Source organism: Oncorhynchus nerka, linkage group LG2, assembly GCF_034236695.1.
Source record: "Oncorhynchus nerka isolate Pitt River linkage group LG2, Oner_Uvic_2.0, whole genome shotgun sequence".
Lineage (NCBI taxonomy): Eukaryota > Metazoa > Chordata > Actinopteri > Salmoniformes > Salmonidae > Oncorhynchus > Oncorhynchus nerka.
Genome location: NC_088397.1, coordinates 60,377,808 through 60,398,107, shown reverse-complemented (window position 1 = coordinate 60,398,107; position 20,300 = coordinate 60,377,808). Strand labels below are relative to the sequence as shown.

The 20,300-nt window shown below is 42.4% G+C and overlaps 1 protein-coding gene across 5 annotated transcripts in view; it reads left to right on the top strand.

The window, feature by feature from the left end:
* The window catches only part of LOC115139056 (voltage-gated potassium channel subunit beta-2-like), a 158,237-nt gene that overhangs the window by 31,269 nt on the left and 106,668 nt on the right, over nucleotides 1-20,300 (top strand). For 2 of the 5 annotated variants that reach the window (XM_029676239.2, XM_029676243.2), the window contains exons 2-3: nucleotides 16,786-16,949; nucleotides 20,231-20,272. In XM_029676239.2, the coding sequence (XP_029532099.1) occupies nucleotides 16,876-16,949; nucleotides 20,231-20,272 (116 nt within the window). In that variant the 5' untranslated portion in view covers nucleotides 16,786-16,875. Of the gene's footprint in view, nucleotides 1-4,260; nucleotides 4,452-16,785; nucleotides 16,950-20,230; nucleotides 20,273-20,300 lie in introns of all 5 variants that reach the window. The other 3 variants (XM_029676254.2, XM_029676249.2, XM_029676263.2) reach the window with 3 other exon arrangements.

Below are 20,300 nucleotides of genomic sequence, written 5' to 3'. Positions count from 1 at the left end.
TACCCTACACTGTTTCATTATAGACTTACTACTAACACACTGTCACACTACCCACTGTTTCATTATAGACTTACTAACACACTGTCACACTACCCTGCACTGTTTCATTATAGACTTACTACTAACACACTGTCACACTACCCTACACTGTTTCATTATAGACTTACTACTAACACACTGTCACACACCCTACACTGTTTCATTATAGACTTACTAACACACTGTCACTACCCTACACTGTTTCATTATAGACTTACTAAACACACTGTCACACTACCCTACACTGTTTCATTATAGACTTACTACTAACACACTGTCACACTACCCTACACTGTTTCATTATAGACTTCTACTAACACACTGTCACTACCCTACACTGTTTCATTATAGACTTACTACTAACACACTGTCACACAACCCTGCACTGTTTCATTATAGACTTACTAAACACACTGTCACTACCCTACACTGTTTCATTATAGACTTACTACTAACACACTGTCACTACCCTACACTGTTTCATTATAGACTTACTAACACACTGTCACTACCCTACACTGTTTCATTATAGACTTACTAACACACTGTCACACTACCCTACACTGTTTCATTATAGACTTACTACTAACACTGTCACACTACCCTACACTGTTTCATTATAGACTTACTACTAACACACTGTCACACTGTCACACTACCCTACACTGTTTCATTATAGACTTCCTACTAACACACTGTCACACTACCCTACACTGTTTCATTATAGACTTCCTACTAACACACTGTCACACTACCCTACACTGTTTCATTATAGACTTACTAACACACTGTCACACTACCCTACACTGTTTCATTATAGACTTACTAACACACTGTCACACTACCCTACACTGTTTCATTATAGACTTACTAACACACTGTCACACTACCCTACACTGTTTCATTATAGACTTACTAACACACTGTCACTACCCTACACTGTTTCATTATAGACTTACTACTAACACACTGTCACACTACCCTGCACTGTTTCATCATAGACTTACTACTAACACACTGTCACTACCCTACACTGTTGCATTATAGACTTACTAACACACTGTCACACTACCCTACACTGTTTCATTATAGACTTACTACTAACACACTGTCACACTACCCTACACTGTTTCATTATAGACTTACTAACACACTGTCACACTACCCTACACTGTTTCATTATAGACTTACTAACACACTGTCACACTACCCTGCACTGTTTCATTATAGACTTACTACTAACACACTGTCACTACCCTACACTGTTTCATTATAGACTTACTACTAACACACTGTCACACTACCCTACACTGTTTCATTATAGACTTACTACTAACACACTGTCACTACCCTACACTGTTTCATTATAGACTTACTACTAACACACTGTCACACTACCCTGCACTGTTTCATTATAGACTTACTACTAACACACTGTCACTACCCTACACTGTTTCATTATAGACTTCCTACTAACACACTGTCACACAACCCTGCACTGTTTCATTATAGACTTACTAACACACTGTCACACTACCCTACACTGTTTCATTATAGACTTACTACTAACACACTGTCACTACCCTACACTGTTTCATTATAGACTTACTAACACACTGTCACACTACCCTGCACTGTTTCATTATAGACTTACTACTAACACACTGTCACACTACCCTACACTGTTTCATTATAGACTTACTACTAACACACTGTCACTATCCTACACTGTTTCATTATAGACTTACTACTAACACACTGTCACAACCCTACACTGTTTCATTATAGACTTACTAACACACTGTCAACACACTGTCACACTACCCTGCACTGTTTCATTATAGACTTACTACTAACACACTGTCACTACCCTACACTGTTTCATTATAGACTTACTACTAACACACTGTCACACAACCCTGCACTGTTTCATTATAGACTTACTAACACACTGTCACTACCCTACACTGTTTCATTATAGACTTACTAACACACTGTCACACTACCCTACACTGTTTCATTATAGACTTACTACTAACACACTGTCACTACCCTACACTGTTTCATTATAGACTTACTACTAACACACTGTCACACAACCCTGCACTGTTTCATTATAGACTTACTAACACACTGTCACACTACCCTACACTGTTTCATTATAGACTTACTACTAACACACTGTCACACTACCCTACACTGTTTCATTATAGACTTACTAACACACTGTCACACTACCCTGTACTGTTTCATTATAGACTTACTAACACACTGTCACACTACCCTGTACTGTTTCATTATAGACTTACTACTAACACACTGTCACACTGCCCTACACTGTTTCATTATAGACTTACTAACACACTGTCACACTACCCTGCACTGTTTCATTATAGACTTACTAACACACTGTCACACTACCCTGTACTGTTTCATTATAGACTTACTAACACACTGTCACACTACCCTGTACTGTTTCATTATAGACTTACTAACACACTGTCACACTACCCTACACTGTTTCATTATAGACTTACTACTAACACACTGTCACTACCCTACACTGTTTCATTATAGACTTACTGACACACTGTCACTACCCTACACTGTTTCATTATAGACTTACTACTAACACACTGTCACACAACCCTGCACTGTTTCATTATAGACTTACTACTAACACACTGTCACTACCCTACACTGTTTCATTATAGACTTACTACTAACACACTGTCACTACCCTACACTGTTTCATTATAGACTTACTAACACACTGTCACACTACCCTACACTGTTTCATTATAGACTTACTAACACACTGTCACACTACCCTACACTGTTTCATTATAGACTTACTAACACACTGTCACACTACCCTACACTGTTTCATTATAGACTTACTAACACACTGTCACACTACCCTACACTGTTTCATTATAGACTTACTAACACACTGTCACTACCCTACACTGTTTCATTATAGACTTACTAACACACTGTCACACTACCCTACACTGTTTTATTAGTGTGACACAGAACAGTGGCACATTCTCTTACTCTGTAAAACACACAGACGTGTACTCTAACTCAGTCGTCATGCTCAAATGTTAGGGCCCAGAAATAGACTGGTAAACAAGCGTTTGCCTGGTCTCACACACATTGATTGTCTTTGACACAGGTTACAGGCAGGCCTCAGGCACGCGGCCACAAATATACAAAATGATGATGACGTTAACCCGTAAGGAAGCCTTCCGTTTCTTCAACACTCATCGTGGACCATGGCATACGCACAAAGACTGTGCTACTGGGCGTACCAGCTTGGTTTTCAGTCGGCAGCATTGACTTTTGTGTGCGTGCGTCAAAGTGCCCTTCCTTTGACAGTAAAGCCCAGTAGTGCTCTTTTCATGCATGTTTAAGGAGGCTCAAAGATGAACCCATTCACTTGCTGTGTGATTCCAGCGTTATGGACATTACATTTGCACGCAAAATCCCAACTTTAATGTCTGAGAGAATGGACAAACAAAATATCAATTGAACTTTTGATGCGTGTGTCTATAGTTCCTCTTGGGTAGTGTATACCCAAGAAAAATGACTGCTAATCATTGTCATGTTGGAGAAATAAAGAATAATAAGGAGTGTTATGTATGTTACTGTCACGCCCTGTGACTCGGGTGGAAAACTCTATGTTCTTTGTTTCTATGTTTTGGCCGGGTATGGTTCTCCATCAGGGACAGCTATCGTCGTCTCTGATTGGGAATCATACTTAGGGAGCCTTTTTTCATTTTATATTTGTGGGTAGTTGTCTTTGTTAGTGGCATTAAAGCCTAAGTAAGCTTCACGGTCGTTTCCTTGTTCTTTGTTTTGTTGGTGACATTTATCAATAACAGAAATGTACGCTCACCATGCGGCACCTTGGTCCGGTCATTTCCACGATGGCAGTAATCGTGACAGTTACATGATCAAGGTTTTTGGGGAGAATGAACATATTAGCTAAAGTCTGGGAGTGTGTAAGTCTTTGGTCAAAACATGGATAGCCATTTCAAAGGAAGGGCTTTACTGGTGAACACAAAAATTATACTTTTGAATATATTCTAATTTCCATTATCACTTTTAAAAACAACCGTTATGGATATTAGTCTGGAATAGACATTCAAATCTTAGACTTCATGATCAAAATCTGTTATAAACAAATCAGGTAAATACATTATTTTCCTCTTACAGAGCTTCCTGAGGAGAGTGAGCCTCTGGGTCATACACTATCCCAGGATAGGTGCAACGTCAGAGATGACATACAATGGTTCAGACCTTATCTCCTACCAGGCCGAAGGAGGGAGTGACTGGGCACAGACATTGTGGAGACAAGTAATTGGTTCCTCATTAATCACGCCATCCTTTCACATAGTTTGCAATAGGTAAAGACACATATTCACATATGAAGACAATGTTCCCTCCTGTCCTCCTTTGCCCTATTTTCTTTCTGATATTCTGCATAGCAACAGGTACATGTGATAGACAAGCCTGACTTCTCCCCTCTCTGGGCCCCAGGTGACTGAGGCCCAGCTGAGGGAGGAAGTGCAACTGCCAACACCAGAGTCCGAAGGGATACATTCTAATAACAAGAGTTCAACAGTTCAATCATATAAGCATATTAAGCAGATAAGACATCTTAATGATCTATGTTGCTGAGCTAATTCTGATTCCTCCGCCACAGTACCCAATTGAGTCAAATTAAAGATACCTCAAAAAGAAAACAACTCAAGTAAAAGTGAAAGTCACCCAGTAAAATATGACTTTAAAAGTGAAAGTCTAAAAGTATTTGGTTTTAAATATGCTTAAGTATCAAAAGTAAATGTAAACACTAAAATATACTTAAGTATAAATCATTTCAAAGTCCTTATATTAAGCAAACCAGACAACATGATTTTTATATATATATATATATATTTTTTTTTTTTTTGCATTGCCAGGGGCACACTTCAACACTCAGACATCATTTACAAATGACGCATTTGTGTTTAGTGAGTCCTCCAGATCAGAGGCAGTAGGGATGACCAGGGATGGTCTCTTAATAAGTGTGTGAATTTGACCATTTTCTGTCCTGCTAAGCATTAAAAATGTAACAAGTACTTTTGGGTGTCATGGAAAATGTAAGGATGTCAAGAGTGTGCAAAGTTGTCATCAAGGCAATGGTTGGCTACTTTGAAGTATCTCTAATCTAAAATACATTTTGATTTGTTCAACACTTTTTTGGTTACTGCACAATTCCATATGTGTTCTTTCATTGTTTTAATGTCTTCACTATTAATCTACAATGTGTAAAAATAACGAAAAACCCTGGAATGAGTAGGTGTGTCCCAACTTTTGACTGGCACTGTAGCTGGAGCCCTGAGCTGGATATAATTCATTTGACACATCTTAGATTTCTAATAGTTATACTTAAATTATAGTTATAAACAGTAGTTATAAGCAAACGGTTTTGAAAATCATACTGTCGCTATTTCAAAATACCCCGGTATGCAGTATAAAAGGTATATTGCCCAAGCCTAGAGATGAGTAATGAGGCCTGCCCAGGAGACATCCAGGAGGGAGTGATGCATGGCTCTAGCCTGCCTGTGTGTGTTTGTAAAGCCAAGCTGCAGCAGCACAGGGCCTCCATCAAGACCAGACTGCTCTCAGCGCAACCCAGTCAGCTCTTTCCCACAATCTCCCCTCTACTGCGTTTTCCCCATTTTTTTATAAAAAAAAAAAATTGTATTATTTTCTTTCCTCTCCCATTTGTTATTCTCTCTTTCTCCTCTCCTGTTTTTTCCCCTAGACTGTTCCTCTCACTAGGTGTGTGTTGGCCAGTCGCCGCAGGCTGCTTCTTCTGGGGAAGAGTTGTTGAGAGTCGGTCTGCTCAAAAAGCTGCCTGGCAGCTGGCAGCTTGCTGCATTGGCTGCAGATTTCCTCAGCAATTATGGACCATTCTCTCTGCTTTTACCCACTCAGTTAGCAACGACACTTGTCAGAGTGGTGGTGTTGTAGTGTAGTGTAGTGTAGTAGAAACCTGAAGGAAGATTGTAGCCCTCCCTTATCGCGCTGGCAGCTCCTGTGGATTATGCAGAATAGAGGACAACAACAGCACAAGGAGTAGAGAACTGCTGCTGTGTGAATAATTTAGGAGCAGATGGCTGTGTTTTAAGAAACGACAGTGTAATTGTATAAATAGAAGAGCAGTAGAACAGAAGGGATGTTGTATCGACCGTCTCTCTATCTGCCGCAGAGGCTATCTGCTCTCGCAGGGGTCCTTTGCTGACTTCACAAAAGCTAAAAACAACCAGCAGATGTTAAACAATAATGCCATTACGTCAGAACCACACTCCTCTCCCTTCCATGGTTATTGTTAGATTAGCACAGAGCAGGGATATTCAACCTCGGGTCCACAAAAATATATATTTTTAAAAAGCGACACTTACCAGTCGAGTACCAGTCGCGGCAAGTGCCGCTGGCTGCTAGTTAGATTTCTTGACTTAGACGTAAAAAATATATGCAAATAAATATTGGCCCCACGTAGTCTGCCCACATTGGCGCATCGGCTCCACATTGGCCCCCAAGGCATTGGCCCACTGTGGGCAGTCCATATGTGACCCACCACTTGGATTCTGTCCTACGTAGCAAAATGTGAAATTGTGATTGGATTAAAAGTAAAGACTCAGAACTAGAAAATGGTATATCATACACTGCAGTTGAGGAACAATGGGAAAGCAATTCTACTTTTAACTTCTTATGGCAGGGGGGCAGTATTGAGTAGCTTGGATGAATAAGGTGCCCAGAGTAAACTGCCTGCTACTCAGGCCCAGAAGCTAAGATACAGTCGTATGAAAAATTTTGGGCACCCCTCTGAGGCTGTATAATCATTTACTTTGTCGTCACAGAAAATGATCACAGTGGCATGCCATTCATTTTCTAATAAAAGCTGAGTACTGGGGTATTGTCCAGAAAAAGATTTTTAGTGTAGCAATATTAAGTTGTATGAAATTAAATCAGATGTGAAAAATAGGCTATGCAAAAATGTGGTCACCCTTGTCATTCTGTTGATTTGAATACCTGTAACTACTTAGCACTGATTAATTGGAACACACAATTGGTTTGGTGAGCTCATTAAGCCTTGAACTTCATAGACAAGTGCATCCAATCATGAGAAAAGGTATTTAAGGTGGCCAATTGCAAGTTGTTGTTCTCTTTGACTCTCCTCTGAAGAGTGGCAACATGGGGGCCTCAAAACAACTCTCAAATGACCTGAAAACAAAAATTGTTCAACATTATGGTTTAGAGGAAGGCTACAAAAAAGCTATCGCAGAGATTTAAGCTGTCGGTGTCCACTGTGAGGAACATAGTGAGGAAATGGAAGACCACAGGCACAGTTCTTGTTAAGGCCAGAAGTGGCTGGCCAAGTAAAATATCGGAGAGGCAAAGGGTAAAGGGCAAAGTATGGTGAGAACGGTCAAAAGCAGACCACCTCCAAAGATTCATCTTGCTGTAGATGGTGTCACATCGTTCAACAATTCAGCGCACTTTGCACAAGGAGAAGCTGTATGGGAGAGTGATGCAGAAGAAGCCTTTTCTCTACACACGCCACAAACAGAGTCGCTTGAGGTATGCAAACGCACACTTGGACAAGCCAACTTCATTTTGGAATAAAGTGTGGACTGATGAAACAAAGAACAAATTGAGTTATTTGGTCATAACAAGGGATGTTATGCATGGCGGCAAAAGAACACAGCGTTCCAAGGAAACACACTTGCTTCCAACAGTAACATTTGGTGGGGGTTCCATCATGCTGTGTGGCTGTGTGGCCAGTGCCGGTACTGGGAATCTTGTTAAAGTTGAGGGTCGCATGGATTCCACTCAATATCAGCAGATTCTTGGGAATAATGTTGAAGAATCAGTCACAAAGGTGAAGTTACGCCGGGATATTTCAACAAGGCAAACGACCCAAAACACTGCTCAAAATCTACCCGGGCATTTATGCAGAGGAACAAGTACAATGTTCTGGAATGGCCATCCCAGTCCCCAGACCTGAATATCATTGAGGATCTGTGGGATGATTTGAAGCGGGCTGTCCATGCTCGGCAACCATCAAACCTAAATTAACTGGAGATGTTTTGTAAGGAGGAATGGTCCAAAATACCTTCATCCAGAATCCAGACACTCATTAGAGGCTATGGGAAGCGTCTAGAGGCTGTTATTTTAGCAAAAGGAGGCTCTACTAAATACTGATGTGATTTTTCTATTGGGGTGGCCAAATTTATGCACTTGTCTAATTTTGTTTTGATGCATATTGCACATTTTCTGTTAATCCAATAAACCTAATTTCACTACTGAAATATTACTGTGTCCATCAGTTATTTGATAGATCAACATGAAATTGCTGATCCAAACACCCAATTATTTATAAATGGAAATCATGGAAATTGTCAGGGGTGCCCAAACTTTTTCATACGACTGTATGCATATTATTAGTATATTTGGATAGAACACACACTGAAGTTTCTAAAACTGTTTGAATGATGTCTGTGAGTATAACAGAACTCATATGGCAGGCAAAAAGCTGAGAAAAAATCTAACCAGGAAGTGGGAAATCTGAGGTTTGTCGGTTTTCAAGTCTTTGCCTATCAGATATACAGTGTAAAATATGGTTCGGTTGCACTTCCTAAGGCTTTCACTAGATGTCAACAGTCTTTAGAACCTTGTTTCAGGCTTCTACTGTGAAGGGGGAGAGAATAAGAGCTGTTTGAGTCAGGTGTCTGGCAGAATGCCATGAGCTCAGTCTCGTGCGCGCCTGTGAGAGTTAGCTGCGTTCCTTTTCCTTTCTAAAGACAGAGGAATTGTCCGGTTGGAATATTATTGAAGATTTATGATAAAAACAACCTAAAGATTGATTCTATACATCGTTTGACATGTTTCTACGAACTGTAATGGAACTGTCGTCTGAACTAAGTGCCTGCGCCTCATGAATTTGGATTTGTGAACTAAACTCGCGAACAAAAGAGGTATTTGGACATAAATTATGGACTTTATCGAACAAAACTAACATTTATTGTGGAACTGGGATTCCTGGGAGTGCATTCCGATGAATGTCATCAAAGGTAAGTGAATATTATATATAACAAACCTCTACATTATGAAGTAACTGGACATTTTGTGGGCTATCCTGCATTGGGCTTGGTGTGGGCTGGCCCATGTTGGGCTGGTGTCCACTAGCCTGTGTTTGGCTGTTGTAGGCTTGGTGGTGGAAAGCCCATGCTGGGCTAGCCCATGTTGGGCTGGTTGTGGGCTAACCTGTGTTGGGCTGGTTTCCACTAGCCTAGCCCATGTTGGGCTGGTGTTGGTTTGGTGGTGGAAAGCCCATGCTGGACTAGCCCATGTTGGGCTGGTTGTGGACTAACCTGTGGTGGGCTGGTGTCCACTAGCCTGTGCTGGCCTTGGTATGGGCTTGGTGGTGGAAAGCCCATGTTGGGCTAGCCAATGTTGGGCAGATGTGGGATTGCTTTGTGCTAGCCTGTGCTGGGATAGCCCGTGTTTGGCTGGTGTGGGCTTTGTGTGGGCTAGCCAAATACTCACATGGGGCCAATAGGGTCATGTTTGCTGGGTAACCTTTGTTTAACCAGCTAAACAGCAGCTCTTTGCAAAAATGTGCTTGGAGTTACCTTTCTAGCTAATAGGCTATGTTAGAGTTTACACTTCCTCTTCCAAGTTTACTGAAAAAGACATGTAAAGTATTGGTGCCATGTTTAATGAGCTGAAATAAAAAAATCCCAGGTGTGGTATATCAAGAAGCTAATGAAACAGCATGATCATTACACAGGTGCACCTTGTGGTGGGGACAATAAAAGGTCACTCTAAAATGTGCAGTTTTGTCACACAACACAATGCCACAGATGTCTCAAGTTGAGGGAATGTGCAATTGGCATGCTGACTTCAGGAATGTTCACCAGAGCTGTTGCCAGAGCATTCTATGTTAATTTCTTTACCAGAAGCCACCTCCAATGTTGTTTTAGAGAATTTGGCAGTGCGTCCAACTGGCCTCATAACTTCAGACCACATGTAACCACGCCAGCCCAGGACCTCCACATCCAGCTTCTTCAACTGCGGGATCGTCTGAGACCCGCCAGCTGGAGAGCTGAATAAACTGAGCAATATATCTGTCTGTAATAAAGCCCTTTTTTAGGGAAAAACTCATTCTGATTGGCTGGGCCTGGCTCCCCAGTGGGTGGGCCTATGGCTGCACCCCTGCCTAGTCATGTGTAATCCATGGATTTGGGACGAATTCATTTTTATTTAAAGCGTTGAAATTGTTGCATGTTGCGTTTCTATTTTTGTACAGTATATAATGTGGGGAGCTTAAAATAAGGGAAAATTATACCAAATCTATTCATTTTAAAATATTGATTACTTCTCCTTGCCATTATCATTCAACTGATAAGACGTGCCATTTTTTGGGGCTTGTTAAAACCTCTCTGAGATATGTGGGACGGTAGCGTTCCACCCCGCCAACAGCCAGTGAAAGTGCAGGGCGCCAAATTCAAAACAAAAATCTCCAAATTAAAATTCCTCAACCATACAAGTATTTTTCACCATTTTAAAGATACAATTCTCGTTAATCCAGCCACAGCGAAAGCACCACAAACGATTATGTTAGGTCACTACCAAGTCACAGAAAAACACAGCCATTTTTCCAGCCAAAGAGAGGAGTCACAAAATGCAGAAGTATAGATAAAGTTAATCACTAAGCTTTGATCTTCATCAGATGACACTCACAGGACTTCATGTTACACAATACATGAATGTTTTGTCCTATAAAGTGTATTTTTATATTGGTGTGTTATGTTCAGTAGTTCCAAAACATAGTGATTTTGCAGAGAGCCACATCAATTTACAGAAATACTCATAATAAACATTGATAAAACATACAACTATTATACATGGAACTTTAGATAAACTTCTCCTTAATGCAACCGCAGATTTTTTTTTTTTGACTTTACGGAAAAAGCACACCATGCAATAATCTGAGTACGGCGCTCAGAGACAAAAACAGCCAAAAAGATATCCGCCATGTTGTGTAGTCAACATTAGTCAGAAATAGCATTATAAATATTCACTTACCTTTGATGATCTTCATCAGAATGCACTCCCAGGAATCCCAGTTCCACAATAAATGTTTGATTTGTTCGATAAAGTTCATAATTTATGTCCAAATACCTTCCTTTGTTAGGGCGTTTGGTAAACAAATCCAAACGCGCGTTCATGTCCAGCTGAAAGGTCGGACGAAAAGTCCAAAAGTTCCGTTACAGTCCGTAGAAACATGTCAAACTAAGTATAGAATCAATCTTTAGGATGTTTTTAAAATAAATCTTCAATACTGTTCCAACCGGAGAATTCCTTTGTCTTTAGAAAAGCAATGGAACGAGAGCTACCTCTCACATGACCGTGCGTCACGAGCTCAAAGCATTCTGCCAGACCTCTGACTCATTCCCCTCTCATTCGGCCCCACTTCACAGTAGAAGCATCAAACCAGGTTCTAAAGACTGTTGACATCGAGTGGAAGCCTTGGGAAGTGCAACATGACCAATATCTTCAGTAGGGAATGAGTTGGAAAACTACCAACCTCAGATTTCCCACTTCCTGGTTGGATTTATTCTCAGGTTTTTGCCTGCCATATGAGTTCTGTTATACTCACAGACATCATTCAAACAGTTTTAGAAACTTCAGAGTGTTTTCTATCCAAATATACTAATACTATGCATATATTAGCAACTGGGCCTGAGTAGCAGGCAGTTTACTCTGGGCACCTTATTCATCCAAGCTACTCAATACTGCCCCCAGTCACCAAGAAGTTAACGTATGATGGGGATCCCTGGGTCGGTGGTTTGCCAGGGCGGGGTTCCCTGGGCAAGAAAAGGTTGAAGACGCCTGGCACAGAGGATGCTCAGAGGATTATAAAGAGAAGTGGGGGCCCCTCCTAGGGTGCTCAGGTTATTATATAAGAGGGCAATGGCAATGTTCACAGGCTGTGAGTGTGTGCGCCCAGCCCAGAAACCACAGTCCTCTCTGGCACCACACAACATGGGATTTTACTCTCTCTCTCTCTGTCATTTTGTTGGCCTGATTTTAGATCTTATCCATCTCCACAGTAGAAGTATGCAGGATACATTTGTATATCACCTCTGACTGTGCCTTTTGCGCACCTATGCATAAATCGTACATCTTCAGTCTGTCTCCTCTGCTCTGCCCTCTCTCCTTGCTGCAGTGTGTGGTAGTCAGTGGTGCTGTAAGATGTGTGTGAGATACTAGAATTAAGTCAAAAGTCGTTTGAAATGTAAGGAACCACATTACTCCCCTCTGTCCCCTGCACAATGCTCCAAGACACACTATGCTCCAAGACACAATATCACGCCTCTCCCTTTGTCTCTTGTCCCTTGATGAAAGAGAGGTGGGCTGGATGGACCCATAGAAAGAGGTGGGCTGGATGGACCCATAGAAAGAGGTGGGCTGGATGGACCCATAGAAAGAGGTGGGCTGGATGGACCCATAGAAAGAGGTGGGCTGGATGGACCCATAGAGAGAGGTGGGCTGGATGGACCCATAGAGAGAGGTGGGCTGGATGGACCCATAGAGAGAGGTGGGCTGGATGGACCCATAGAGAGAGGTGGGCTGGATGGACCCATAGAGAGAGGTGGGCTGGATGGACCCATAGAGAGAGGTGGGCTGGATGGACCCATAGAGAGAGGTGGGCTGGATGGACCCATAGAGAGAGGTGGGCTGGATGGACCCATAGAGATAAGAGGGGTTTCCCATTTCTGCTGCAGTGCAGGCTCGGCCGGGTCTCATTTATAACACATACATTTCTGCTGCAGTCTTCTCTGTGATGCTGCTGCAGTGCAGGCTGGGCCGGGTGTCATTTATAACACATACATTTCTGCTGCAGTCTTCTCTGTGATGCTGCTGCAGTGCAGGCTCGGCCGGGTCTCATTTATAACACACACATTTAGGTTATCCATACATTTAGTACAGATCCATAACAAAGGGACAAAGCAGCCCTCACCAGCCACCGGTAGCCACTCTGACTGCTGTGAAACATGATGATATCATCACAGCCTTAATGTGCACAACAGCAGCAGTGCCATGTTTGTCCAATTGTTGCAGTAGGTCGAAGGGACAGATTATCCTCCCATTACTGTAAGAGCTCCCAGCTAATGGCTCTGAGCAAACCTACTGTACACTGACTGACTGGTCTCTGTGTGGAAAGCACCAGGCTTCTGACTGTGGAAGCTAGTGTGTGTGTGTGAGCTAGCTAGCACATAGTACAAATGGCATGTGGTGGTTTGAGTGTGGTGTGTTGTAACTTGCACACATTACACGTGATCGATTTCCAAAAGCTGAGGAATGGTGTGTTGACTGAGAATTCATATTTGGCCTGTCAACTGTTGTTGATAAACAAATGGCCACCAAATATCTGAAATTATAATATGGCCCAACAAATGTTGGAAATTATAAGCAGAACATGGTCTAAATTAGGGGTGAAAGTAGCCAGTAGGCCATATGGTACAGTTCGGAGTATCCGTGGGATTATGGAATCATGGTGGATGGAACTGCGAAGGTAGACTACTTTATGAAGGGATTTGTTTGACTACCAGATGAAAACATCTACACACAACACCCACGATATGTGAAAGTGAATCTGCGCATGCCGCGTAAAACAACAGTAAACGGGATAGGATGTTTACATGCCACAGTATCCCATCTAAGATCATCACATCCCATGTATCTTATCCGGGTTTCTCATAACCGAGACACAAGCCTTTTCGGGTTACAGTAAACGGGGTAGGATGTTTACATGCCACAGTATCCCATCTAAGATCATCACATCCCATGTATCTTATCCGGGTTTCTCATAACCGAGACACAAGCTTTTTCGGGTTACTGTAAACGGGATTGGATGTTTACGGTCAACTCAAAAACAAAGTACTTGAGGATCCTTTTAATCCCAAATAATAATGGGATACTGCAGTAAATGTTTGCAAGTAAACATGGTCACTGTCACTCTGTCTCTGCCTGTCTGTTTGTCTGACAAGGACAACTTTACATAATTTAGCAAATTATTTTGACTGCTTTGAGAACCATGACATGAATGTAGCCATATAGGGATCCTCTTTGATTCTGACTCAGATCTTTATTTAGGCCTATATCCTTATTGTTATTCAATCTGTGTCACCAATCAAGACACCCCTGGTAGTCCTCGTCTGCCATTCTGTTCCTTCTCTCTTCCTGTGCCATCTATTGGCATCTGTGTGTTTCCTGCTGCTAACACTGTACTGTACTTTCCAGGCCAGGACTGCCTACTTACGTAAGCCCGGTCTCAAGAGGAATCTCTCTCAGGCTGGGTGTAGGTGTCGGTTGCCTTTGGTGACTCCATGTTGCATTGTGTTGGACAGGAATGAAGGTAGCAGTATGTAGGTTGCAGTATGTAATACTGGCTAAACACTAAACAGGAAGTACTAGGGCATTCTTTCTTTTTGTCTTTATTTCAACCTCTCCAGTGAAATCCATCCTCACCCTGTCTGTGGGTAGGTCCTCCTTCACACTACTCCTTTCCTTTAGTCTCCCTGCTCTCCTGTTGCTTTTGGATCAGCATGTGGTGGTGTCGGGCCAGAGGATGGTTCTGATCCGATAAGGGTCTGTCCAGAACCTCCCACCCTCTGTCTGCCTCCCTGCAGTTTTAATCTGCAGAGTGCACCTTGGCCCATTAGAGCAGTAAATCTGAGCTCAGCTCTCCAACTTGTGCTGCCGGGACAAGTCTGTACCGCAGTGCTGCAGTAAGCATCCTCTCCCTCTCTTTCCTCTCTCTCCAACTGCAGCACAGCACAGCCATCTAATGTGGGCTTCAAGCACCCTGAGGAATTTGATGCACCAATAATAAACTGTCAAAGCAAAGGAGAAACACTCAGCCTAGCCTAACTTTTTTGGGGTGTGCTGAGAGCATAACATTTCACCGACTAAGACTGTATGTGTGAACATCAGTATAGGCTAAATGATATTTACTACACTTTAGCCTTGACTCCAGTCGTTCGGCAGTACAGTGTGTTGCGGTCTGGTAGCACAAGACCATACACCCAGACAGCAGCCTCAGGATTGGCCCCCAAATCCAGCAAGACAGCTCCTGTGTCCTCCTTTAATGACCAGTCAGTTGGTGACATTAGATACATGACTTTCCAGCCAGGTGGAGTCCTACATTGACCAAGGGATTCTGTAGATCTACAACACAGCCATCTTCATCTGGCCATCATCATCATCATCATCACCTTGTAGGAGAAGGGACCAGCTAGACGGGCAGCGTCAGGTAGGCAGGGGCTTTTGTTCCGGCCTGCCTGGCATGATTGAAGTGGTGTGACCAGATGGCATTAAATGAGTCCTTGAAAAGGGGACACCTCATTTTCTGTGTCTGTGATTGATGTGAGGAGAAAGTCACCTTCGCGTCCTCGTCATTACCACATCTGTTTCTATTACCAGTAGACCAGCGACGGCTCATGGCTGGCTCGCTCACGTGGTTAGTGTAGCAGTGCAGTCCTATGTAGACTATAATGTAGAGCAGGGCTGTGGAACTTATTTTGTCCCTCAGGCTGCATTCAGCCTTCACCGAGGTCCAGAGGGACTAAATTTCAAAAATATTTTCTTGCTGTCAAAATGTGCCTAGTTTTCGTTTTTTTTGGTGCTCCTTTACTGTTGTTAGCAAGCTGGACAAAGTGAAAAGACTAAATGTAGGTTGATTATCATTTCTACACAGTTTCAGATTTGGTTATAGGCATAAAAATTATACCCACCCCCTTTAAAATGATATATTTTTAAAATATTTTAATCAAACCTCCCATCAGCTGCACTGAATCGGCTGGATCGGGCCTGCAGGCCGTATGTTTCAGACCCCTGATGTAGAGGGAAATGGTACATATAGAGTACAGTAGATAATGCAAATGGGCCGTTTTATTCTCCAGGCCCTTCTGTAGTCATCCTCCACTCCTCCCTCAGCTCCCCGCTGCCCAGCTCTCTTCTCCTGTTTTAGCCCTTTACTTCAGCAGTGCTCTCCTTCTTGGGCAAAGACTGTTGAGTTTCATAGAAACTAGTCGCCCCGAGCACACGCATATGACAAGGGTAGGATGACGATGTGTGAGGACACCCATAACTTTGTGTGTGCAGTGGGTCTGTGTGTTTGAGCGTGTGTGCAGTGGATCTGTGTGTGTGAACGTGTGTACAGTGGGTCTGTGTGTGAACGTGTGTATAAGGACGTTGTCATACAAGGCTTTAACATTTAACATTACATTTAAGTCATTTAGCAGACGCTCTTATCCAGAGCGACTTACAAATTTAACATGTGATCAGACAAGTGGCTCTGATTGGCCAAATTTATTCCCCTGTAGTTTACAAAACAATAGTTAGCATCCCCAGTTACAGCCCACTGAGCCCAGAGACGGCAGTCTTATTGGTCTGACCACCTTACTTATTTATTCAAGCTGCTGCCTGTGAGACCACAGTGAGGGAATGGTGCCATCTAGTGGCTGGTGAAGAGCAGTGACATCTTGAAAGGACTATTTGACACACAACAAAAAGGAATACGGAAATCAGAATGGATACATGTTGTCTTCCTCCTTATCACTATGACCACACAGAAGATATGCCAGTGTACAGACTGTTTGCTCTCTCTATCCCCTCCAGAAGCCCAGTTTGTTGAGAGACAGTCCCCTGTTGTCCTGGTGAGAGAGAGACCCCTCGGCACACTGGCCATACCCCCACCCTCCCGTCTCCATGTATCCTGAATCTACCACAGACTCACCTGCCCGCCTCTCCCGACAGACTGGCTCGCCGGGCATGATCTACAAGTGAGTACACACACACACACAAACACACATTCATCGTGGCCTGTGTATGGGATCTCATGGTGCATGCAGTTAATTTCTCCAGCCTGATAAAAATGAAATGTCCATACTTCATGAGTCATGCTACTTCCATTCTATTCAGGACTTTTAAAACAAGCAGTCATGTACCTACTCGTGTCATCCCCGATCCTTTGTAATACAAAATAGGTCATCAGTAAGCTTGTAATGGAAACACTTGTTTCTGTTCTCTCATTGGTTCAAGCACAGCCCCTTTCCTGCTGTCCCACATGCCACTAGCATGTGTCACCAGAGAACCATTTGTTTAGTATTACTTTCAGATATAATTGACAGTATTTTACCTGTAAATTTTTTTGTGCCAATGTTAATTTTACACATTTTTACCCCTTTCTTGCCGGTATTCACCTTTTATACATCCTGCAGGGTTTTATACATCCCGCAGGGTTTTATACATCCCGCAGGGTTTTATACATCCCGCAGGGTTTTATACATCCTGCAGGGTTTTATACATCCCGCAGGGTTTTATACATCCCGCAGGGTTTTATACATCCCGCAGGGTTTTATACATCCCGCAGGGTTTTATACATGCCGCAGGGTTTTATACATGCCGCAGGGTTTTATACATGCCGCAGGGTTTTATACATGCCGCAGGGTTTTATACATCCCGCAGGGTTTTATACATCCCGCAGGGTTTTATACATCCCGCAGGGTTTTATACATCCCGCAGGGTTTTATACATGCCGCAGGGTTTTATACATGCCGCAGGGTTTTATACATGCCGCAGGGTTTTATACATCCCGCAGGCCGCAGGGTTTTATACATCCCGCAGGCCGCAGGGTTTTATACATCCCGCAGGGTTTTATACATCCCGCAGGGTTTTATACATCCCGCAGGGTTTTATACATCCCGCAGGGTTTTATACATCCCGCAGGGTTTTATACATGCCGCAGGGTTTTATACATGCCGCAGGGTTTTATACATGCCGCAGGGTTTTATACATCCCGCAGGGTTTTATACATCCCGCAGGGTTTTATACATCCCGCAGGGTTTTATACATGCCGCAGGGTTTTATACATGCCGCAGGGTTTTATACATCCCGCAGGGTTTTATACATCCCGCAGGGTTTTATACAGGGTTTTATACATCCCGCAGGGTTTTATACATCCCGCAGGGTTTTATACATCCCGCAGGGTTTTATACATCCCGCAGGGTTTTATACATCCCGCAGGGTTTTATACATCCCGCAGGGTTTCATTAGCCAATAATTGCCGGCTTTTGGCCGATGAAATAAATGAAAAGCCGATAAATTAAATTGTAGCCTGCCAAAATGTCCAGGGCTGCCCTGCTGTTGAGGGTAGAGAGAGAGGGCGAGAGGAACCTTGGCCTAGGTTATTGTTCAATGTGAAGATGGAGACTAGTTTTCATTGACGTAAAATGAAAATGAGAGAATATGCCTACAGTGAAAAGCCTACAAGGCAGGGCTCCAGACTGTGACCATTTAGTTGCATGTTGCCACCCTGTGACTTGGAGTGCGAGTAATAAAAGGAATCGGTCACATAGGTGCGTGCTTCACATTCATTCACCTCATTCAAAACATCCTATTTTCTTTGGAGGCTAAAACCATGATTTGATCAAACAGTAAGTTACATTATCCTCATGAGTCCTGTGATGAATGTTTCTGCCTGCCTGCCCATGTACCTGTTTCACTGGGGCCTGCGAAAGAAAAGTGTTCTGATTGTATAACATTAAAAAAATCACAGTTATCCTGATGTCACAGATGGAGAGAAGATGTTCTCAGCTTTCTGTAGGTATACTTTTATTTCTCAACTATCAATTTTGAGATCAATAGCAACTATTTTAGAAACTAGTTATTTGATATGGCTTTGAGATACTGAGCGCGCAAAATGACGTTGGCCATTGGGTTGCGTTGGCCTCATTGGGCGGTAGACTACAACGGCAAAGTTGTTTTGGGGGGACGTTAAATGTACGTTAATACATGGCTACTAGCAGTGGGTAGTATCTCTAAAGTTAGTGATCTAGCTAGTGTGTTTTGAGTTTCCACTTACTCAGGTAATGAATTAGCCCCAAATAACAATGTTATGATGTTAGAGCACAAAGGTATGCAGACAAATTCATCTCTATTGAACAAAAACTTCTGAAAATGGAGCCCTATTTTAACTGTAAAATATAACAACAATAAGAAATGGTTACACCCAAAATGCATGACAATCACTGGATTAGATTGCACATTTAAATCCATTGTAATAAATGGCCTGAATTGATGCGATAATGATAAATAGAACGACAAGTTTCTAACAATTTTTTTTGTTTTTTTTGTTGGTATAAGCGTTTATCCCGCTTGCACTACTGTTGCCAATGAAAATGAAAGCACACATTTACCGGTATTGATATTTTCATAAGCGAATTCATACTTTCTCATATTTTGGTTGCCATAGAAGCGACCCAGTCTTTCGTTCGATTAGTTGTATATTTTGCCTTCTCGCCAGTTTGCATTACTTATCGTAATGAACGATATCGAAACAAGGCCTGCGATAATTGATCGGTATAGTCAGTGTCCATAATTTTAGGTTTATCGTCCCAGCTCTACTGCATAGCAACCATTATTTGATTGCATAGCAACCATATTTTCCCCAGACTATTTCCACTGGTGGAAGGATAAAATCGTATGAATTTACTTATCAAAATTAAAACTGTTTATGAAAATATGTCACTCATTGTTTTAATTTGTTGGTAACCGGTTTATAAAAGCAATAATGCACCTGGGAGTTTGTGGTGTATGCTTTGCGTTGTTCCTATGAACAACTCTTAGCCATGGTATATTGGCCATATACCACACCCCCTCAGGCCTTGCTTAATTATAACACCGATCGCAAGGGAGAGAATTTTGATGCTTCAGAAATCTCTGCAATCTGTCTTTGCCCTTCCCTTCATTTAATATAAAATTGCTTGATATGCGTTCTGCACTCTATAGTATTTTTCCAAGGCAGCTGTGCTCTATGGGTTTCCTCAGAGGTCTCTGTATGGTTTGCATGCATGACAGATTCACAGTGAATGGTATTTGGGGTCCAGTTCGTTGCTTGATACACTGAGCTTGCCTATTCCCTGTGAAATGAGGCTTTGTTCTCGCATGCAGCATGTCTTTTACTATGTTGTTCCCTTTACTCTCTCGTGGTTTACGGTCCCCTCCTTTCTGCTACATGTTCATCTAAGCTGTATTCTCTCTTCCTCTCTTCCGCTGACCTCAGCGCACGCTATGGGAGCCCTAAACGACAGCTGCAGTTCTACAGGTATCTCGCTCTTTCTCTCTTTCTCTCT